General features: G+C 33.5%; 1 protein-coding gene across 5 annotated transcripts in view; it reads right to left on the bottom strand.

Annotated features, from left to right (window-relative positions):
• LOC138703836 (protein FAM135A) overlaps nt 1-25,270 on the bottom strand; it is a 320,424-nt gene that overhangs the window by 84,119 nt on the left and 211,035 nt on the right. For 3 of the 5 annotated variants that reach the window (XM_069832052.1, XM_069832053.1, XM_069832056.1), the window contains exons 5-7: nt 24,286-24,530; nt 12,716-12,745; nt 4,708-4,804 (exon numbers count right to left, since the gene is read on the bottom strand). In XM_069832052.1, coding sequence (XP_069688153.1) covers nt 4,708-4,804; nt 12,716-12,745; nt 24,286-24,530 — 372 coding nt within the window. The remainder of the gene's footprint in view (nt 1-4,707; nt 4,805-12,715; nt 12,746-24,285; nt 24,531-25,270) is intronic. The other 2 variants (XM_069832055.1, XM_069832057.1) reach the window with 1 other exon arrangement.

Genomic DNA, 25,270 nt, shown 5'->3' with positions numbered 1-25,270 from the left:
GTCTAATGCTCTGGACGGCAGTGAGGACGACGTACTTTGGGCGGAGAGTGATGAACAAAGTGACAGTGATAAAACAAATACCGATACCGGTAGTAGTGAAGTCAGCAGTGACATTGGAGAAGACGGTGATTAGTTGTACCGGTATTTTTGGTGATTTACCCACGTAATACCGTAATTGAAGAAAAAGTGTTTAAAAAGTGTAAACAGTTTTGTAACTGGATAATGTGACTGGTAAATTTCACTGCACTCAATTTTCCTTTTTTTCTCATTCTGCACTCAATTTTTCTTTTTTTTTTCTCCTTTCCCCCTAAAATTAAGGGTGCGGCTTATACTCGGGTGCGGCTTACACTCGGGCCAATACGGTATATATATTTATAGCATGTACAGTCATTACAATAAAGTGGAATATGGCATCCTCAAACACGACTAAATTTTAAACAGTAAGCTGCTATGTACCGGTACATACACTCACTTGTTCATTGATATTACTCTTTATTTCAAACTCCAAGGAAAATTGCTTAAATCTGGCGTAATATGCAAGCAGCAGAACAGTATTCCAAGTCTATTAATGCCGAGTTTTAATAAACTTCTCATCTTCGTCCTCAGAACAAGAAAGATACAGCAGATTTCTGTAACGTTTTTACCATGTTTGGTAGTCTTACAATGTAAAGCTGTTTCTCTATGAAAAGTTCCGGAATTAAATATAGGCCTACAGGGTTCGTTAAAAGTCCCGCACCACCTAAATAACTTTTGAAGCATATGGTTCAGTGACATGAAACTTCGTATGTGGGGATAACCATATACTAAGAACTCAATAATGGTATTACCGAGTTTTTTCTACTTCCGGTTTACCGGAAGTAACTCTAACTCTCTTATTTTAAATGGAACACCCAATATATATATTTTTTATTTTTGAATAAAGCTCATTAAGAGCTTTTCAAAAAGTACCCACGCTTGATACTTCTGTACAAATTCAGTGTTGCTAAATAAAAATGGATGTGGTGTGCAAGATATTCCTAAAGCCTGGTTAAATCATTCCTTAAATGGTTTCTATGACTGAGTGACATATTGTAAAGCAGCTGAGGGCTATCAATTTGAACACATAATTTAGAAGGTGAGCTAGCTTTGTTTTGTTTTTGTTAAGGAGAGAGTATTTTATTATTTTAATATTTGATACACTTTTCTATTTCCTTCACTTAGCAACACTGAATTTGTACAGAAGTATCGAGTGTGGGTACTTTTTGAAAAGCTCTTAATGAGCACTATTCAAAAATAAAATAATATATTGGGTGTTACATTTAAAATAAGAGAGTTGGAGTTACTTCCGGTTAAACCGGAAGTAGAAAAAACTCGGTAATACCATTATTGAGTTCTTAGTATATGGTTATCCTCACATACCAAGTTTCATGTCATTGAACCGTATGCTTCAAAAGTTATTTAGGTGGTGCGGGACTTTTAACTAACCCTGTATATTAAGGTTATGACAAGAAATGAAATGATATTTGTTTTACACCAACTTTTTTATATTCTACTTTTAAAAGAATATTCATATTTCATAACAAACTCGACTTGTGTAATCTTTACTGAACGTGCCCAGGAAGTAATTAAGCTTTTTTAGTTGGTTATTTCACGATGGTGTATCAACTACAAGGTTATTTAGCGTCAAAGGGGTTGGTGACAGCGAGGGACCAGAATTAGCCATAGATTACCTGGCATTCGTCTAACAGTTCGGTAACACTGTTTGGAAAAAGCCAACCACGTGATCAGCCCAAGTGGGAATCGAACCCAAGCCTGAGAACAACTTCAGATCAGCAAGCAAACACACCAGCTGCCTCAGCTACGCTTGTGGCTAAGTATTGAAGTTAAGTCTTACAGTTTAGCAATAGGCAGAGAATTATTTAATTCAATTTTGGAGGCCAGTGTTCAAAACCATGAGCTACAAAAATGGCGCGAAAAAGTTTTGAGAAGACAATAATATAATTCCCGAAGTTTTTTTTTTAATACTAATGTCGCGCATGTTCACGTGTAGCCATTTGCCCCTCTGCCAGTAGCAATTATGGTGAGGAATTCTGTTCTGAGTTTGGGGCACCCTTTAGGTCTTATTCTGTTAGCCCTGTATGCTAGGATGATTTATCAGTATGGAAGTAGGAGGCTGGATGAAGATGAAGGTGAAATGGTAGCGAAATGAACCCAGAGTTCGGCACCGAAAGTTACTCAGCATTTGCTCTTAATGGGTTGAGAGAAAACCCCGAAAAACACCTCAACCAAGAAACTAGTTGCAACCAGGATTCGATCCTGGGTCCGCTAGTTTTGCAGTCAGACATGCTGACCACTATTCCAAAGCAATGGACCATAATTCCCGAAGTAACACAACGGAATAAAGGGTAGAAATCTCTAGGTCTTGATAAATTATCTCATAGGTATAAAAACTAAATTATTTATAATCTTTTCGCTGTAAGAAAAATCCCAATATAAACAATATCACGTGACTGAAGTGAGGTTTCATTGGCCACTGTTTGGCGCCATAGATTCTCAGTACGTGTTCCGGCCTAATGTTGTACATTCTGTTTCATGTTAAACATTTCCCGTTACTCGTCAAGTAGGCCTAACCTCACTACTATGCATTCGTTTGCTTAGGAAACATTTACTTTATAATTACTGTAACTCACTTAACTTATGACATACATTTAAGACTATTTGTTTTTCTCCGCTTTTGAGAGGGTTTCCACTCTTATGTTTAATAACCACACACACCGAGGATGCAGAAGCCATACTTCAGTACCACGTGCTTACGTGAACAACTACGAGCTCAAGTGACGCCAGCTTGTTACAAGAACAGACTACCTCGGTATTACTGTTGGTATTCATCCGCGTTCATAGTACATAACAAAATATAAAAGTAGCTTTCCTTTTACATAGCGTTTTACATATGAGTGAAGTTATGTATTTAATCGTATTTAACAACTAGAATTCAATTTCTTATTTTCAAATAATACAAGATTATGGTTTCCAAATACGAACTATATTTCCTGCGTCATGCAAGTGTTTCGACTGGGAGCCAATCACGGTTATGACAGCAACGTGCTTATGTTTACATTAGGATTTTTCTTACAGCAAAAACAGTATAGAAAGAAGTGTGTTATAAAATACGTAAGAATGAAATAGCAATACATTATAATCTACCAGATAACTCTCCAAATACTAACTTAATATTTGTTAAAAAATTGAAGAAAAAAAAAAAACTAAAGTAAAACATTATTGTTATGCAGAGTGATTCAGACCACCCGTAACAGTACTTTATTTCGGAAACTAGTGCATTAAAATTTTCGAGACAAAAATATTTATTGCTAAAGCACATGTGAACTTTCACTTGAGCTTGATTTCATCAATCAATCTTAACAGGAAGTAGGGTCAGTGGCGTATCACTTTAAAATTTCAAATGGGAGTAGTGGTCAAATATGGTACCATTTGATAGAGCTCTTCAAAACAAACAACTTTCAGAGGAAACGTTTTTATTAATTCCTACTCTTTCAATGAGAAAACGTACAAAAAAGCAATGGGTGATTCAGACCAACGTTAAGTCATTTATTTCGGAAACTAGTGCATTAAAACTTTCGAGACAAAAATGTAACTAAAGCACGTGATCTTTCACTTGAGCTTGATTTCATCAATCAGCCTTAACAGGAAGTAGGGTCAGTGGCGTATCACTTTAAAATTTCAAATGGGAGTCGGGTCAAATAGGGTACCATTTGATAGAGCTCTTCAAAACAAACAACTTTTATAGGAAACGTTTTTAACAATTCCTACTCTTTCAATGTGAAAACGTACGAAAAGATAATGTCATTAATACTGAGTAATGTTACGAAAAGAAAATGTAAACTACATAAGTACATTTAATATTAACATAGTACACACGCACAATTACCTGGCTGAGTGTAGACCTGGTGGCCGGCAGAGGTGAATACAAGTAAACTACCCCTTCTCCTTTTCGTTTTGTAACATTTCTCAATATTGATAGCATTGTCTTTTCGTACGTTTTCTCATTGAAAGAGTAGGGATGAATAAAAACGTTTCCTATGAAAGTTGTTTGTTTTGAAGTGCTCTATCAAATAGTACCAAATTTGACCGGACTCTCATTCGAAATTTTAAAGTGATACGCCACTGACCCTACTTCCTGTTAAGATTGATTGATGAAATCAAGCTCAAGTGAAAGTTCACATGTGCTTTAGTTAAAAATATTTTTGTCTCGAAAGTTTTAATGCACTAGTTTCCGAAATAAATGACTTAACGTTGGTCTGAATCACCCATTGCTTTTTTGTACGTTTTCTCATTGAAAGAGTAGGAATTAATAAAAACGTTTCCTCTGAAAGTTGTTTGTTTTGAAGAGCTCTATCAAATGGTACCATATTTGACCACTACTCCCATTTGAAATTTTAAAGTGATACGCCACTGACCCTACTTCCTGTTAAGATTGATTGATGAAATCAAGCTCAAGTGAAAGTTCACTGTGCTTTAGTAATAAATATTACTCGAAAATTTTAATGCACTAGTTTCCGAAATAAATTACTGTTAGAGGTGGTCTGACTCACCCTGTAGAAATCAAGAAAGAAATGGACAATAATCCAAATGTTACTTAAGACTCTAAAACACTGCTAATGATTTAAAGAAATGCTAAATATCACTCCATAAAATGATCCACACACTTACCAGATTTCCAAAAAATACAGTCTCCATGGTGGACTGTGGCTGGCGAAAATTGAGCCTTTGTGATGCACCAAGCCAAGGTTTGGCACTGCGTGGTGTACTGAAACATAAATTATACAGTGCTGAAACAACACAACTACGTAGCACTTCTAATTGCGTATATGTATGAGTAACATTAACACATTACCAACATTATTATTTAAAAGTTGACAGTGATCAAGACAATAGAAAAGAAAAAGTTTATATCTAGTCAGAACTTAAGAGTGTAAAATTCCATTTATAACCCATTTTATAACACACAAGACTGATGTAAACGAGGACTCTTGGACATGACCTGTTCAGAATAAATTGTGAATAAGATATTCCGCAATTAGAACTATAAATAAAGTAATTCTACTAAAAACTTCATCATACACGTCTACTTAATTAATTAGTTTCACAGCATACGCAAGTAATTTACTATGCCTAACACTGTTTTTTATAACAGGATGAAAAATATAGATACCACCCATTTATTTAACTTAAAAAATACACTCACAAAAGGCAAAGTCTGAAAATTGAGTTAAATTCTCTGATAAATTAACTAGGGTAAAATTAAGTATTTAATTTCTGTTTAATACTGAAGTAATAGTCTAGAAAAATAAGTAACAAAGTTTCAGTTACATTAAATGGAGTTAACAGAATCTTTTTTCGAGTTTCATGAAAACTTTGAAAAAAATTATGTACCAGTAGACCTATATCGGTAATAACAGATGACAGGAAACCAAATCTAGTAATACACTGTTTAGTATGACAACAGGAAACCTGGCAATATGAATACCGGTACTATAAGTTTGTTAAAATGTTATTTAGATTGCAAAATAATACCCCAAATCACAATAAGTCCATTAACTTGCGAGTTATTCATTCTCTATGTTACAGATACTCTTTTACTGAAGATAAATATACTATACATCCTGATTACACAACTTTTAACACTAATCACTTAGAAATTATGGTAATTACTTTCACGTGTTAATATTGAACTAAGTTTATAAAAGAATGGCACTTAAAAGTAATAGTATTCGTATAGGTTACATCCAGTTTTCATATACAGTAATAAAATTTAATTATAAAGTGCAGAATATAATATTAAATCGTGAAAGAAACAAATGTAGCTTATATCACAGTCTACTATATACAGTCACGAAGCTTAGGGTGCCTTTTGCATTTCTCACGATAGTTGCTTCCCGCTTGGAGTGCTGTGAGTACTAGGAACAATAGACTGTGTCACTGACATCATGATCTAATACAGGCCGTAAGATAGACCATGTGACTCGCTTAACCCGATCACGAAGGGCGGCGTTTCAACCATATAAATTAATTGGCATGCATAAGAGTAACATATATTTGTCTAAAATGTAGTGTAATTGCATTAATAAAATTTAAAACAATGATTATGAGACACTTCAGACATAATTCCTTGCGAGTTAAGGTGTAATATTATTTTTGGCGTGAAAATTACGTTGTTCATATGTGTAATACCTTCCTTTATTTCGATTAAATATTTCGAAATTCTTGTACATTCATTTATGCACGATTCAATAATTTTCAGTTGCATCGCACAAATATTTAGATATGTTGAAATTATAAGTTATGTTTACTGTACCAGTTGCCCATTTCTGTCTAATTTTAGTGGTCTCAAATGCCCTCCCACTACATATGTATGTTATGTCATATGGAAAGTATAGGTTATGTTTACTATATTTAACTTGTATTGCTATATTCGCAATTATACATTACAATTAAGCATAATGTCACATTCTGTTTGTATTTTAATATTACAATTGAGTACTGAATAGGAGTGGTATGATAAATTTTCTGTCTACAATTAAGGAAGGTAGATGTGCTAAATTCGAAAAGGCATTGACTGTGCCGTATTTCGCTTTGTTGTGAAAAGTTGTGTAAACTGTGAAAGGTTCGTTATCGGTTGTAATAACTGTATATGGCTAAATTACAATAATTTGAATAATAATATGGGACAAGGAGATGTTTGTGGTACTATAAATATTGCAAGAAAAAGAGGTCAGATTTATCCTTCTTCTGAAAAATCGAGGAAGGTGAGTTTATAAAATATAATATTATATACTTTATGAAAATAATATATAAACCTTATGTATTTCACATTTCAATAGTGGAAGGAGGGTGTTAATTTTTTCAAAAGAATACAATATCAAAAGTACTGTAGGCTACTATACATTTTATCGTCTGCTGGGGAAAGGGTCTGTGATGAGGCGATAGTAGCGATCCTGGTGGTTAGCAACTATCTATGGATGCATATTTCAACTGTCTATGTTTGCATATTTAGTAAGTATTGAGCTTCATGACTGTATATACTAGACTGTGCTTATATGCTCCACTAATTCTGACAAGATACTACAGAACTTAAAAAGTACAATAGCAGCTAAGCCTACATTACAAATAAGGAACTATTATAACTTTATGTTAATATGATTTGAGGGTTGTCTCAAATATAGTACCTGAATGAACAACATTTTGATAATAGTTTTGAGGTTAAAAAATGCACAAGATAGTTATGCAATCATAAAAGTAATCGTATTACAAAAGGTAACTAGACGAATGATGTAAGTAATCAAAGGAATGGAATAAAACTGGGTATTATTAAAGATCTTGAATTTCTTAGAAAACATCAAATTACACACATTTGGTATCTAAAGCAATGATTAAAATGGAAACAGAATGGAGCAGTAACTGAAAGCTCTCCACTAACAGAGAAGCTTAAGAGCTACAGACAAAGCGTTCAGGAGAAAGTATTGTAAAATTAGGTGGAATGATATCGTCAATGTAACAAGATTTCCTGCAAGAGACACAAGGAATGTACTTAATACATTTATTGTAGTTGGATGATCGTATCAATTGAAGCCATTCAATTATAATACAGCAATCCAGAGAAGCAAAGATGAAATGAGCGAAAGTAACTTAATTTTTTTTTTAGATTTAAAATTTTCAATTGCAGATATGCAATGTAATAAGATAGTTCACAATATATTTTTCTATATAGGTCTGTACATATGCCATTTTCAACAAAATACTAACTCAGAATTAAATAAAAGGAAAAGGGCATGAAATTGGATTCATAAATACGCCCACATAGAAGAATTAGGTATCATCCAACTTCAATAAACATAACATACATAAGATTAAAACATATTTTGAAACACGTATGCACTGAAACTACGTATTTCTGAAGAAAAAAAAATCATGCGAAATAATGCACTAATTGAAATAGAAAATAATTTATATGAAGTTAATAAAATAATATTATAAGAAAGCAATGATGGAAGTGAAAAAAGTATAAGCAGAAGTGAATACTTGAAATTAAAGGAAAGAGAAACATCGATTTTTATTTCCCTGGAAGCATGTGTATTGTAAGAATAGATATATATTTCATTCACTGCAAGAATTATATTTAAATTTCATTACAATAATAATTAATCATTTTGAGTAGTACTGTAGCTGTGATAATCCACTTTACACGTTTATACAATTATACTAGCATGTATTGAAGAAAGCAGTTCAAATCTTGTAAGCAATATGTCACTGGTTTAAAATGTCTATTATTTATTACATTACTTATTTCAGCACCATACAAGTGAAAATAATACTGAATTACACTGTGCATATTTATTAAGGTGGGTGCTCCTGTTATGGCCATGTTCCTGATATGGCCACCCCCCTATTGTGAGTTAGTTAACCAAAAAATCCGCTAAATTGCAGCAGCATCCAGTGAAAGGGCATCCTGGTATGTCACTTGATCGTTTTCCATCCAGTCAGGTTGAGCAATATGGCGTCAGTTGCCTGTTTTGCGGTTTTCATGTGACCTCTTCTTATTTTTCTCTGGTAAGTCTCCTTTGTTTTATGCATGTTTTTCAAAGACTTGTTCCATGAAAACCATCGTACTCCATTCAGTTTTTAATGTTCTGTTGATTGGTGTTGTAGTTGATGGCGTATCTTTTACGAGTTGTTCATAATCAAACGATTTTCGTGAAAGCTTACCTGCCCCTGATATGGCTATATCAAATGCACCATGGCCATATCAAGTTCATTTCGCTTTTATTTTTTCACCTGACAAATTTACATGCCTTATAGCTGGTATTACGCAAAAATTTTGTATTTTAAGAAAAACAACTTAATTTTTTATGGAAAAACCTGTTTTGACTACACTTTTGAATTATAAAAAAGATTATTAAGTGTCATTTTCATTCATTTTACACCAAAATTATTTAATTTTAGCACAACTGCGCTATCAAACTGAAAACAATCACGATTTGTAGAACATGGAACAAGGGTGGCCATATCATGTGCACATGTTCCTGATATGGCCACTAGGTAGACTTTTGGAATTTCGGACTTTTTGGACAATTAAAGCTATTTATATGGTGAAAGGTAATTGATTTAAGAAAGTCCATTAGACTGAGAACGAGTAAGAAAAAAGTGGTTTACATTTTTTTTCAAAGTGGCGGCTAGAAAAATTCTCAAAGCTTAGCATGGCCATATCAGGCACACCTACCTTATTATCGGGAATGTGCGACAGCATTGCGATTAAGGCATAACACTGTAAGCCGGAAGGTTGCAGGTTCAATTCCCAATGGGGTTATGGATTTTCTCATTCTGTTAAGTCACATTCAGTGGCGAGCAGTTTCAGAATATTCGAAAATGGCACTGTCTACAGTACCAAGATACAGCTTCAATAAGGAATGGGAATATGATTATTTTGTTGTTGATGAAGATAAGAAAGCTAATTGCTTATTATGTTCCATTCAATTTCGTTATATACGGAATTATAATATAAGACATCATTTCAATGCTGTCCTTAGTAAAGATTATGGGGGAAAAAAAACTTAGATAGATAATTATGTAAAATTATTATTGTAGTCTTTATTTTATGGAATTTCATTTCTATTTGTGATTCTTTAATTTCATAAATGACAAAATGGTTAAACGATTTATTGCCAACATTTTCATAAAAACTTCTGGGAAAAAGTGGTCGAGATTTATACCAGTTATTGTTAAATAGAAATGTATCCTAACGCGAGAAATTTGAAAGGAGCCCATTTTTCCGAATGCCAAAGTTGCAAACGCGATTTAATTGCGAATTCTATTATTCCGAATATGACTTTCCGTAGTCATTTCTTTCGAATGCTGTTATTTTCAGTTCAAAATACGATTTCGAAAATATAATGACAATTTTTACAAATTACAAAAGATTTATTTCAGAAAATATGACAATTTTTACGGAATACAAAAGATTTATTTCACAAAATATAATGACAAAAGATATTATAGAACCAGCCCTTCTAGTTTCAGCATACTATACAAAGCAAACTATACTTTTCAGAAACCTTACATTTCTCTACATCAACTGGAAACTACATGGCAATTTTTTATGCTCACCACTGAACTTCAGAAAATGTGTCCCCAGACAAGGCTTTTCTTCCTTCGCAGTTGTAACTGAACACGGGTATGGACAGATGTCATAACGAATGCGATTTAGTGCATATTTTATTAACCATTTTGTCAAACCACTTTAGCATTGCCCACCATGGGAGGCGAACTACATAGCAGTGCATGTGACAATGTTGATTAATGGAACAATGGGAAATGCTGTCAGAGGAAACGGGAATATCCCGCAAAAACATACTGCCAATCACCATACATTCCATTTGGACCCATAGGGATTCGAACTCAGTCTATCAGCGTGGAAAGTCAATGCTCTATCCCTTTGGGAACAGTGCACCCTGAAACACTATTACTTACTTACTGGCTTTTAAGGAACCCGGAGATTCATTGCCGCCCTCACATAAGCCCGCCATTGGTCCCTATCCTGAGCAAGATTAATCCAGTCTCTACCATCATATCCCACCTCCCTCAAATCCATTTTAATATTATCTTCCCATCTACGTCTCGGCCTCCCCAAAGGTCTTTTTCCCTCCAGCCTCCCAACTAACACTCTATATGCTTTTCTGTATTCCCCCATACATGCTACATGCCCTGCCCATCTCATGTCTGGATTTAATGTTCCTAATTATGTCAGGTGAAGAATACAATGCGTGCAGTTCTGTGTTGTGTAACTTTCTCCATTCTCCTGTAACTTCATCCCTCTTAGCCCCAAATATTTTCCTAAGCACCTTATTCTCAAACACCCTTACCTATGTTCCTCTCTCAGAGTGAGAGTCCAAGTTTCACAACCATACAGAACAACCGGTAATATAACTGTTTTATAAATTCTAACTTTCAGATTTTTGGACAGCAGACTGGATGATAAGAGCTTCTCAACCGAATAATAACACGCATTTCCCATATTTATTCTGCGTTTAATTTCCTCCCGAGTATCATTTAAATTTGTTATTGTTGCTCCAAGATATTTGAATTTTTCCACCTCTTCGAAGGATAAATCTCCAATTTTTATATGTCCATTTCGTAGAATATTCTCAACACAAGACATAATCATATACTTTGTCTTTTCGGGATTTACTTCCAAACCGATCGCTTTACTTGCTTCAAGTAAAATTTCCGTGTTTTCCCTAATCGTTTGTGTATTTTCTCCTAACATATTCACGTCATCCGCATAGACAAGAAGCTGATGTAACCCGTTCAATTCCAAACCCTCTCTATTATCCTGAACTTTCCTAATGGCATACTCTAGAGCAAAGTTAAAAAGTAAAGGTGATAGTGCATCTCCTTGCTTTAGCCCACTGTGAATTGGAAAAGCATCAGATAGAAACTGACCTATACGGACTCTGCTGTATGTTTCACTGAGACACATTTTAATTAATCGAACTAGTTTCTTGGGAATACCAAATTCAATAAGAAACACATATATGCAATACAAATAAATAACCAAATAACATCAAATAACATATCCTTCTATAGAAGTGATTAAACATGTGGGAATATTAAAACATTACTGTATAAAACTGATAGTGGCTTGATAACTCCCTACTTTCGGCGACCACAAGGACAGCTCCGCAACACTCATCATTTCGTCGCATCAAGTCACTATCAGATTTGGAATTCAACACAGACATAAACCCGTTTTAATTACAATTGTATTATAATTTAAATTTAGCATGTAATAATTTAAATAATTTTAACACCTTGATTATGGCTCACATAGCCAGTTTTATACAGTAATGTTTTAATATTGCCACATGTTTAATCACTTCCATAGAATGATATGTTATTTGATGTTATTTGGTTATTTATTTGTATTGCATATATGTGTGAATCCAGACGTTTGAGATGGGCAGGGCATGTAGCACGTATGGGCGAATCCAGAAATGCATATAGAGTGTTAGTTGGGAGGCCGGAGGGAAAAAGACCTTTAGGGAGGCCGAGACGTAGATGGGAAGATAATATTAAAATGGATTTGAGGGAGGTGAGATACGATGATGGAGACTGGATTAATCTTGCTCAGGATAGGGACCAATGGCGGGCTTATATGAGGGCGGCAATGAACCTCCGGGTTCCTTAAAAGCCAGTAAGTAAGTAAGTAAGTATTGCATATATGTGTACCTTTCTCATGCATATGGGCATAAATGATTCTGATGATGGCTCAATAAAGCCGAAAACGTTCAAAATCAAATAAATGTAACAAAGTATTGTAGAACCAATAAATTTGTTAAATGGATAAGCATAGACGGTGTATGATAAAACTTTGATTGTTATTATTGAAAATTAGCTTATCGGCCCCATCATACCTTTTAAATTTAAATCACTATTAAAGCTTCATATAACTCTATTTCTCAATTATTGTCTAGATACGGTACTCATAACATGTCAGTGTAAGGCAAAAATAAATTTTCCAACTTCTATTTAAACATTTGAGAGCATACCTCGTAATGTGTACATCTACAATTTACTGTGCTTATGTAGATACATAAGTGGATCCTACAACACATATGCTTCCAAGTGTGAAGTATAGAAGCATGGCACAAAGTGAGTCACTCACCAACTCTGCACATAGTGCAGAATACTTTTCCTGAGCATGCAACAGGGAGAAAACACAAAGCAATCAGTGGTTTTCCAGCTCTAACACGCTTCCTTTCTTGGCTATTAGTAGGCTTGCTAGAACTTGCAAACAGTACATTGCACAGTGCACTTTCCGTTCCGATCCTTTATAAAACATTACTACCAGTGGCTTGCGGTGCTATTTCTCGATGGGGAACAGGTCAGAAACAACACTAATAATAATAATAATAATAATAATAATAATAATAATAATAGTAATAGTAATCTGTATTATGATTTAGCAACATTATCAATTCTTTTTTTTTTACTTCATTTACAACTTAATTAGAAAAAGAATATGTTAATATAAAACAAATTAATTATATTATATTATCATTATTATTATTAGACCTAAATATATAACACCGTTAACTAAAAATAAATAAACCTAAATTAAACCTACAATTTACCGCTTGACCTAGTTAACCATTTCACAGAATTAAGTAACTATTTTGAAAATGTCTTGTATAAGATTTTGTTTTAGTTTTAAGTTCTGTAAGGAGAGGAGTAGGTTTGCCATTCAAAATAACCGCGCTTTTCTCAGCAACATTGATCGAACTAAACGCTCTCGACTTCAGCTGATCGATAACACAACACTCGCTGTCTTGGTTCGCATCAGGGCGCTCGCGCTCGGCCTCGTTGAAGTTGGAACAGGCAGCAGTCACCTGTTCCATTGCCAGTATTTCGTCAGATTTAACTCAGGCCGTGAATGCGTAAATCGTACGGATTTTTTAAAGGACTATTGTATAATTTCACACACTATATTATGTCACACGAAAAACTCTTCGAACTTAATTGTTTTCCGAATTATCACTATATAAATAAACTAGCTTGATGAAACAGTATATTACACACTTCTCAATACTCCGCGAGGGAAGAGGTAACTTTACAGCTTCCAACGATACTCGGGTAAGTTCGTGTCCGCTCGGCCTGCTTCGGAGAAAACATTGCTTGCAACTCCCACTCACATCATCACACACAGCAGACGAGAAGGGCTCGAGTCGTTTACACTTCGCTGCAATAAGCCTGCTAACGATAGCTGTTTTCGCTTTTCGAAAACTGCAAGTAGGCCTGTCCATTAGAATGAAGCATATCTCACAATCTCAGTTAAGGGGACAGGGAGGAAGGGAACAGCCTGTTCCCTCTGTTCCATGGAGGAACCGCCACCGATTACTACCAATTTTACTTTGTAACACAAAGGGGTCATCTGTAATAATTTCACTTACTGTTCTGTAATTCTACTAGTGAAATCGAAGTTTATGTTAATGAATGTCCCAGATATCACTAATAACTTTAACGCAATATATGTCTATTTCATTAACTGTACTCACTAAAACTTATTAAAGCTTAATGGTTCATTATGTGTGCAAATACACGTAATGTATGTACAAATTTCTAAATAATTGATTAAATGGCGATCTTACTCGTGTTAATTGTGTAAGCATGTGCGGCTTACAGCTGTTTCGGTGCTTCTTCACACCATCCTCAGAGCCTACTAGATCTCGGCGTCATCTCGAACTTCGCTGCCTGTTGTGTGGGTGCGTTCGATTGTTGAAAAGTGTTGAAATATGATGTCAAATAGTGTGTGTGTTCTGAAATTGATCTGTGTGTTGAGAATTTGATCAGGGTGTGTTTTATTATGTCTGTATATTTCATATTGTTCTAGTGTGTTGAGTTTTTGGTTTTTGGGTTGTATGTGTAGGATTTCCATATCTGTATTTATGTTATTGTATGTGTGGTTAGCATTACTGTCGATGACACAGCTCATCTGCCCTGAACCTTGGGGAAGTTAGGGGTGTTGTTTAGAGGGGTGTGAGGCTAACTTTGGAGCAAGCGGCTTGCTAACGGTACTTTTGGTGTGAATATCCTCTGCTTAATCCCCTTTCTATTTTCTCCAAAAAAACATTTCTCTCTCTTAATTTGTACTTGGAAGACGAAGGTGAACGTTTGCTTAATAGAATTGCTGGTGTAAATATATATTCAAAGTTAAGACGTAGCAATATAACTTTCAAGTGTAGTGTACTCCATAGTAACATGGTGCGGAATTGGTAAATCATTGTTTTTGTAATGCATGCTACATTACATTTCTAACTTTCTCTCCATCCACTACTAGTGCGAAACTACTACCCCAACTCCGCATTCCTTCCAGGGCAGATGAACTGTGTCACTGACTAGTTATGTGTTCGGCATATGTAGATGTATTGAGTCCCCTGGTTATTGCTTTAATGTGTTCTTAGTATCGAGTTTGGAATGATCTGCCTGTCTGTCCAATGTAGAAACTGTCGCATCTATTACATGTGAGTTTGTATACGCCTGTGTGGTTGTATTTATTTGTTTGTGTGTTGAGATGTCTTTGTAGTGTGTTTTCTGTTCTGTATGTTATGTTGTATTTCTGTTTTCTGAATGAGGATGCGATCTTGTGTGTGTTTTTGTTTTCGTATGTTAGTGTCATGTATTTCTTGTGTTCTTGTGTTTGTGTTGTGTTTTGTGAGTTTGTTGAGTTTTTGTTTTGTCTTCCTTATGATGTTGTCTATTATGTTTGGGTTGTAACCATTTTCTTGTGCTATGTATTTGATTGTGTTCACTTCTTCATTGTAGTGTTGTTGGCTCATGGGTATGTTGAGTAATCTGTGTACCATTGTCCTGAATGCACCATGTTTGTGTTGTGTGGGGTGGTTAGATGTGTTGTGTATGTGTGTGGTGGTGGTGGTCGATTTTCTGTATATTTTGAAGGTATGTTTGTTGTCAACTTTTGTTATGGTGATGTCTAGGAAATTTATGGAGTTATTGTTTTCGAGTTGCAGTATGTATTGGAGTTTTGGGTGTATTTTGTTTATGTATTGGTGTAGTTTGTGTATTGTCGTTGTTTCCTAAAATAATTTATTTATAAGCTAAATTCTGTTATAATAGAACAGTTTATATAAACATATATTTTCCTTCACAGTATAGGGCATATAATTTTGTGCCTGTGCCGAATTATAAGGTACCGTATACATATTTATATTCACCAACATTGAACCTCCCTACGGAATCAGGAATATTAGCAATATATTCGAAATATCACAACTATCTCGAGGTATATATTACATGAATTTTAGCAATGAAATCTTCACTATCATGTTATTTGTAATTAAGATAAAATACGAAACTCATTCTAGCAAGCTTAAAGTAATAATTAAACATAATATACACCCGTACGCAAATTCTAGCAAGCCTGAAAGAGATAATAAACAGCAGTTGTAGCAACAGCAACAGCAGAGGAAGTAGGTATGCAACACTCAACTTGTGACAAAGGAAGGGTGAAACCATTTCACTGCTTACAAGAATTATTACAAACAAAAGTCCAAATGTCATATATTTCAGAAATGCTCTTATTATTTCGGTCAGGTGAACACTAACACATTTCTCTCATCTCAACGACAAAAAATTTGTGTTATTCTTAAAAAAAATGACAACACTGTGATATTTTGATATGCTGTTACTTTAATCAATGCATATTAAAACACGATGTTTAAAAGCACATCATATTTAGTGTTTAAACTTTAAGGCCCAATTGTATAAAACTCCCTGACTAAAGATCAACTTTGATCGAAGATCGAAAAGTGAACCGAGTTCAGACACTTCTTTTATTGTATAAAACTTTTCTGCGATCAAATTACCTTGGTTCAAATGCAATCTAAGTTCACGTGAAAAGGATTTGGCAACATCGCATAAACAGGTGAAATACGTGATGCGCGGACAGGTTTGTTCAGTGTTGCCAATCTAGCGACTTTAACTCTTTTTCAACAACAATTTCTTTTAACTTTTATATTGCTTAAATATGGATTTAGTGACCTTTTTAGCACCCCATAGTGACAAAATTTTATCTTTCTTTGTTGATAATGAGAAATCTAGCGACTTTACAACTACTTTTTGGCGACTTTCCGTACACTCTGTTGGAGACACTGGTTTTTTGTGCAATGTAAATAATGGCGGACAATAAGAAGAAGGTTGACTGTTCTCAGTTTTGTTATCATGTTATGGTGTTTGATACTGCTAAACATAATAAAGCTTTATAAAACGACAATTTTCGTTCAGTAATACAGTTAATTGAAAATTTATGAATGTACTCATCATACCCATTAATAATTAATGGTTGTTATAAACATAATATAATTATAGGTTATGTTATTTGATACTGCTGAACACGATAGAGCCTTATAAAATATAAGAATGTTTGTGTATTAAGGCAAGAAATTGAAAGAAATATATATAAATGTACCTATCATATCTATTAATATTAATATTAATGGATATTTTATTTGCACAATCTGTCACTCGTATATTTCAAACAGAAAAGAAATAACTGAACTTGGATCATCTAACTTAATCGGAGAAATTTCTTCAGTCAAAGTTGACTTTAGTTTGAGACAAATTAATCTCAGATTAGACTTTATACAATACAAAATTCCAAGTTCAGCAGAAACAAGGATCAATTTAACCTCTGATCTAAGATTAAATGGTTTATACAATCGGGCCTAATAGAAGTTGGCAATCATGAAGAATTTTGCTTAAAACAGACAACAAACACGTTATCCCAAAATGCTGGGCATTATATAATAGAGTTGGGCAACACGATTCTTTCTCAGAAGTCGATTCCAACGATTCAATCATACATTACGAATCGATTCTAACGATTCGTTCACGATTCTTCTCAGTCTGCGATTCAAACTATTCTTTTGAATCGTCAATGAACGACTCGCAGGACACTTTCCTTTGCAAACCATGCGTAGAACAAAAACGTTCTACATCTCTCGCATAGATGGCATAAGAGGCGAGAGATTGGATTGTCTCTTTCTCATTGGCTGGAACCATTCAGCATGACCTCCATTAGTCTACAAAATTACCCAAGATAGTGTTTCTAAATTATAATTTATCAACTGAACCTTATTATGAAGTACATTTTTTGCATTACATCTCTATTTAACTATGCAAATTTCAGGTTTGTGTTCATTATTTTCCACACTTAACAAATGCAGCATTTTGATTTCGTTCTCGTTTGGTAGCATTCGGCACGGTTCGGAAATGTCCGCTGACAGGTTACATCAAACAAGTAAATAGAATCGTGGGTTACGTTACCATGCCGATTCGTTACTATTGTTTTGAACGACGAATCGTTACGATTCTTTTGAACGACGATTCGTTGATACCACGAGTCGATTCTTACGATTCTTTATTATTAGTCGTTCGAATGAACGATTCGTTCACGAATCGACCCAACTCTATTATATAATGCTCTTTGATGTTAGAATAATTAAAACTTTTGTTTAGATCACAAATATATTTATCTAAACCAGAATTAATCTCTAAAAATGCTGTGAGTTCGAATTTCAACAATTTCGCATTAGCATTACAAAGAGAAATAGTAATATATTCATAATTTTCTCTATCTCACTCCGAGATATGTCATTTATTCTTTCACGATGTCATGAAACATTCCTATGTTCTGTTTCTCAAGACCTCAAGTAGGCTGTCATTGAATAATTTGACGATTCAAATCCCTGACTTGTTATATGCAGCAACAAATGTGGAAATTGCATACTGATAGGTAACTGTTCAATATTGAAAAATGGTCTCTTATGAACACAAATTACACACAGATGTGTTGTCTTTGTGTTGAAATTAGATTTGAAGGACTAACTACTGATTAAGATATTCACAGTATTACATCATAACATCAAGAAGTGACAAGTGAGGAATTCAGAGGTGCGAACAATATTTCTAGTATGTGGCAAGAATTAGTGCACCATCATTTACCCAACGTGTTCGTTCTATTTACCAGTTACTAAACAAAGTATACCAAGAAAAAAGTATCTAAGGACTTCTTTTTGCAGACAATTAATTAATGTACGAGCTTAAACAATCTTTTCATAAGAATAAATGCATTAATTCCACTTAGAATTCTTACTAGAATCTCTTCACTTCCGATATTGATGTCCTTAGTGAGTCTGTCTGCAAAAAGTTCTGTAGCTGTTGCTGCTTATTTCTGTTTTTATTACGTATACAACTGCTAGAGAAATTGAAAGGACTTGGAGGAAAAAGAGCATATTTCAACATATTCACTTATCTACATCAGAATACATAAAATAAATAACAAATGAAATTACAAGATAATATAAGAAATATGTTACACTTCCAATGTACAATATAAATTATAAACTATAAATTATTATTATTATTATTATTATTATTATTATTATTATCATTATCATTATTATTATTATCATCATCATCATCATCATCATCATCATCATCATCATTTAACTTCTTTACTGTGCTAGAAAAATACCTGGCTGACTACTTTCGAAGTGGTATTCTTCATTGTTCGAAGCCTAGTGAAGGTCCCATGCTATCAGCGTATAGGTAACTAAGTATGGACACTTCGCGTCGATACCTTTGATGTAGCCGGACTGATTTCAATGACCTTCAAGCCAGCTAGAGCGTGAGATTCTGCTTTCTCCCTAGAGTTGGCGCTGACATCACACCAGCTAGCAGTCGACACAGCGGAAATATAACACATATAATTAATACATCTAGGTACATTATGTACTCAAATAAAATAAATTGGATCCATAAAATAATAAATCCGTCATTAACTGTAATGTCTGGACTCTAGATTTCCTTTATAATGACAGTTGAGACGTTGACCCCAACAACAATTAAAATATGTAATGATTTGATAGCGCTGAAAATGGAAAAACAAAACTCTTATGAGAAGTAAAACCATATACCTGTATTATATTGTATACTAATATTAAACGAATTTGATACATAATTTTATAATGTATTATATTATTTTATAATATAATTTATTATATCTGAAACATTAAAAATTATTATTACAACTAGTTTGTCACTGAGAAATAAGGAAAAGCTGTTAACTTGAATTTATTTGAAGCAAAGCATTACTGGATTATGCAATAAGGTAGGCGATGTTTGGATCCTGTGTCTGAACTCTATTCTCAATTATTATCTTAGCATATGCTCGATTGCACTAACCTCTAGCGCTTGAAAGTAGAATTAAATGCCGGCGCACAGAGAAACAAAACACAGGAAAATTCGCTCAGTGTCCATTCTTTATAATCCCTATTCGCTGATGCTATCTTCTGGTTTCCTGTTGTGGTAGGGTGTGTTCATGATTGTGTCGAAAAGGGTGTGTTTTGAAATTCAGTTGAGTGTTCAGGATGTGCTGTGGGTATGTATACTAAGCCAGGTAATTTTCAAATGTTAACACAGAAAAGAAATTATAAATTTAATCAGTGATTATTCCGGTAAGTGTTAAAAGTGTATATCCAACAATGAAGAATTTTCATTATTATTATTATTATTATTATTATTATTATTATTATTATTATTATTATAAATACTGAACAGTTAGTTAAGAATCACATGCAAGAACTTGGAGAACTTTATCTACAAATATGTAAACATTTAAAACCACAACTTTGTTGCACTGATGAATATCTTCTCCAGTGCATCTGTTTTACTTCCTTAGCACTAAGCAATATTTTCAATCAATGAAGCTACACTACCAGATTCTGTCTACAAGATAGTAGCAAAAGAATGCTTGAAAAGTTACTTATTATTGCCATTAATTGTTATTGCATTACTAATCAAAATAAAATACGTACGGTAGCTTCATTTTAAAATTTATACTCAAGCATTATTATAATTTAGTTAAATCATGTCGCTACCTCCCATAGCTTTTTTGCCTTGTATAGTTCTAGTTTCTTTAAATTTTCTAACAAGATAATGCACTCGTTGTTGCATAATAAACCAACAAATATTCATGTCAATCACATGATCACCATATAAAAAATCCACTCGAACTGACTGCCAGACCTAGCAAGAAACTGAACTCCCTTCTACAGGGACTGGGTGAGTTATCCTATTGTTATCTCAGTGTTAACCAGTGTAATGACGGTTTCTCCAAGTATTGTTAGAACATTTAAAGAATGTTAAACTCTAAACAGTTTGTTAAATATATAGTTTTTTCATGTCTTCAACACTAGTTTGGCTTAACAGATTGTTAAGTGTTTGTTAACGATGTAGGATTTTAGGCAGTTAACTCATTTGACAGATAGTTAAATATGGCAGATGACACCACAGCTGTTCAAACAGAACTTGTGAAAATAATATTTTATTACTCTCTTTTAGGAATGTTTCGTGAATGACTGATAACATAACATTTAAAAGACACTTTGGAAAGATAATATAGGGAAGATAATCTTCAAAAGTGAACTGATTGTCATATTCGCTGCTTATTTTGATACTTAGCTCGTATTTATTGAATATTTAGAAAATGTGGGATCTTAACGTGGCAAGGTAACTAGGAATGATGATTTATATATTATAATATTATGCATGATACTCAGTTTATGACAATATAGATTTTCAAAACAAGTAGGCCTCAAAATTTACAAGAAATTTAAACCAGACTTGAAATCCTACAAACAGAAATAGACCACTTACTCCAATTCAGCATCTACTATTTACTCTTGATTCTATGATACTGGCTCTTTTCAACTAACTATAGCCAATGTCAGAATGTTTCAAAATACATAGTGAGTACGGTATTATACTAAAAAGTTTTCAGCAAAAATTGCTTCTTTGAGAAGTCATCTATTAGCATTTGTACTATAACCTCACTTTGTAATAATATTATTATTCAATAGCAGACAACTACAACTTTCATTTGTCTTCTTCTTTATCGACCATGGCCTACTGTACCAGGTTATGATTTTATACATGTTTCATGACTTACTCTACAATACAGAATTTAAAGAATAATATCAGCCAATAAAAAATTGCCTTACATGTGGAAAATCATTACCAACTGCTATTGAGTGGTTAAAATAGTGTTAACGACTATTATAGTTAAGTGTGGTTGTTTTAAACAAAACGATATTGAAGAAATGGAAAATAAAATACATTAACAAAACGTTAAAAATAAACAGACTGTTAATTTAACACTAGTTAAGCCAAATTAAACATTTCTTGGAGAAACTGACCATAAGTGTGATGGAGCATTAGGTAACCTCATAATGCTAAGTTCTGCTTATTAGGAAGATAATAAAACAGGGGCACTGTATCTTAAATACAAATTTGTATTGTGCCATCTCTATATAAGAAAAATATATTTCTGAAAATAAACACTTCAGAAGAAAAAAAAACATTAGAAGAGAGACAAAAATACATAAACATATTTAATGCTTATAACCTTAAAAAAAAGTCTTCTGGTAAAATATTATCTACATATTTACATGTGGATCTAACAAACAGATTTTTATCATCTTAGATATAAAGGAAGCGAAAAATGTATATGAATATTATTTCAAAATTTCAGACTTGTTTCGAGTAAAAGATGAATGCTCATATTCCAACAAGGCCTCCAATTTAAATGATAGCTACTTCGAATAGCCGATTTCTTGGCTGGATTCCAATAGCTACAAGGATTGTGCCCTTGGTGCGAGGGCCTCCACAAAGCTAGAGGAGTGCAGAGTGAAAGATGGAAGAAGAAAGGAAAGGATCACAACAAGGAAGAAAAATACATGCAACATATGCTGTAAAGAGAAAGAGGAACCAAATTATTATTATTATTATTATTATTATTATTATTATTATTATTATTATTATTATTATTATTATTATTACTACTATGATCATTATATCCCTCCCAGATTTCTTCAACTGATTTCATATTATGCTTCAAGGTGTGTATTTTATAAAACATTGGCTCCCCATATTAAATTTGAGTCATGTTGGAAAGTATTCAAAACTGTTCCAACATATACATATGTAGCAACAACATATGTTCATCAGTAACTTCTACTTACAATTTCTAACCCTGGCATAACATTTGTATTACAGCTTTTGTATTATAAACAAATTTAGGTACAAATATTAAAAAAATAAATACATTTACGCAATCTCTCCACATATACTTTGCCTGGAGTTCGTTTTCATGACATTTTATGGACATAGGAAAAGATCATCTTTGTACCTTTAACTTAGAAATTACTTTCAAATGAAATAACAGTTCAATGCAGCTCAAGAAGGAATAACCTGATGCTATTTAAAAACTGGAAAATAACGATAGAAAGATCATGTTTTACTTCAATTGCTATTCTTAATTTAGGCATTAGAAATTTGAAGATATGTTTGTAAAATTTTCAACAACATTTTTATGTGTTGGCGGGGTGATAAATAAAATTTAATTAATTAGTTTTAAAACTTTTAATTTGTCTTGAAATCAACTGCAGAACTAAAGTATCGTTGTGGAACCACTGTTTTTGAACATACTTTATAATGCACATAAAATACCAAATTCTGAAAAATAAGCAGTTTTAAAATTCAACATGACTATTTCCTCTAATATACATTCTTACAAGACATTGTAAACACAGTTTAATTATATGATACAAAATTTAACTTAGATATGGAAACAGAGCTTGAAAAATTACAATTATCGCGTTTTTAATGGTAATGTGTTGAACACAGTGAATTGTTATACTCTTACATTAAGTACAAGTCCTGATATTTGTAAGTACAGTAAAATATCATTAGAACGAATGCAGTATAACAAAATATTCAGTATCACGAAATTATTTTCTGTTTCCTTCTTTTTTCTTATGTTAATGTTAGAATATTTCATTTTAACGAATTTAGTTTCACGAAAAAAAAAAAAAAACATATTTAAATAATAAAATATTTTTCTCCGTTCCTGAAAAAATCGACTTTTTTAGGAAAAATGTTTATAAATATAGGGTACAATTCGTTAGCAAGTAGCGATATATTTTATATTATAATAATATTGCAATTGCATAGTGGCCACACGGTCATTAAAATACGAGTATATCTAGTGCCAATGCAGCCATGATTGGAACTTCTACCCGGACTGTTAAAAAATCTAAACTTTCGTCTGTCCAGGAACGTTGGAATTGTGTTTCTATCTTTTGTAGTTTGGAAGAAATAAATATTTGAAATGTGCGCCTTCTTTTCTGAATAGCCCTGTATTTATAAGATTTCAGACTTCCTCAGTGGAAGAAAATTTCTGGATTTTCAACCGAGATGTTGATATTTAATTCTTCTTACATTTCGTAATTACTTATAGATTCCATGCTCAGAGTTATATTTTTCAAAATTTTCTGCTATGCATGACTAACCTAGTGACGCTTCTGGTGAGTTTAACATAATGGGAAACAAAAAGAGGTTGTTCTTTCCAGATCTTCAATCGTTATGAGACATTCAGGATGGAATCTTTACATAGCCCTTAATGTCGGAGAAGTTAATTTTGATCACACGATTGGAAAACGCAATACCGTATCTTCTTCACAATGTTATATTACAGCTTAACAGCAAATTCTGTGAACACAACATAATTCGATATGTAATTTAAATATAATATGAACTAGTCTCTGCAAGCAGAAACAAAGAAAACATGATTTTTAGAAAGGAAACAGTTTTACTCACTTTATATAGGGTTGGTGCAAGGCGACAAGGCTAGCATGGATCGTGAGAGTAATGGCAGCCAAATGGAAGTAGTCAAAAAGGACGGGTAGGTGATAGTGAAGACCTCTGGTTGGGGAGAAGTGAAGCTGCAGTGTGCGACTTGATACACACGATATGGAGCTGTGCTGGTCTGGACCAAACGTCTGGTCTGTGAACCACAGTTCTACCATTAGTGTGAAGTCTGCGCGCTCCAGAGTGTCTTCAATCTGAAATCATTGCACAGGAGACATATCATACAATTTACTGTTGAAAATTATGCATAATTAGCAAATGTTAATTTAGAATATCAAAGGATTAGGCAAAAATTAACTTCAGATCAATACATAGGTTGGTTAAAAAGGAATGGCAACAGTTCGATATTTCTGACATGGCTCTATTCACAAAGGTACAACATTTATGTATCTTAAATATAGTCGCCCCCCTTATTTATCACCTTTTGCCAAATGTTTGGAAGGCGTCGTACACCATCAGCGCGTCCATCTTTGTTGATGTTCCGTATTGACCGCCCTATAGCACGGATAAGTTCATCTCTGGTATTGTACCGGGTCCCTCGCAGTGGTTCTTTCACTTTGGTGAAAAGATCGTAATCGCATGGATCATATCTTAACGCTCTTTCCTTAAACACATCCAAAACAACTGTTGTTCCATTTTCACTAAGGTCCAGTGGTCTTCAATCTCCTCAATCTTCTTTTAGACTCAAAATTCATCATTCAGATTGTTCTTCTCAAAATTGTGAATGTCCCATATTAACCGAATCCTCAGAAGTTAAGTATTTAGGCATTACAATCGACCAACACTTACGATGGAACACACATATTACATATTTATGCAATAGATTACGTAAAACAATTTATATCTTTGTTATACTTCGGTCATATTTACCAATTAATATTTTACGTCTCATTTATTTAGCTTTATTTCAATCCATTCTCCAATATGGAATTTT

Source organism: Periplaneta americana, chromosome 7 (genome assembly GCF_040183065.1).
Source record: "Periplaneta americana isolate PAMFEO1 chromosome 7, P.americana_PAMFEO1_priV1, whole genome shotgun sequence".
NCBI classification, from domain to species: domain Eukaryota; kingdom Metazoa; phylum Arthropoda; class Insecta; order Blattodea; family Blattidae; genus Periplaneta; species Periplaneta americana.
This window is presented reverse-complemented; position numbering and strand designations above follow the sequence as displayed.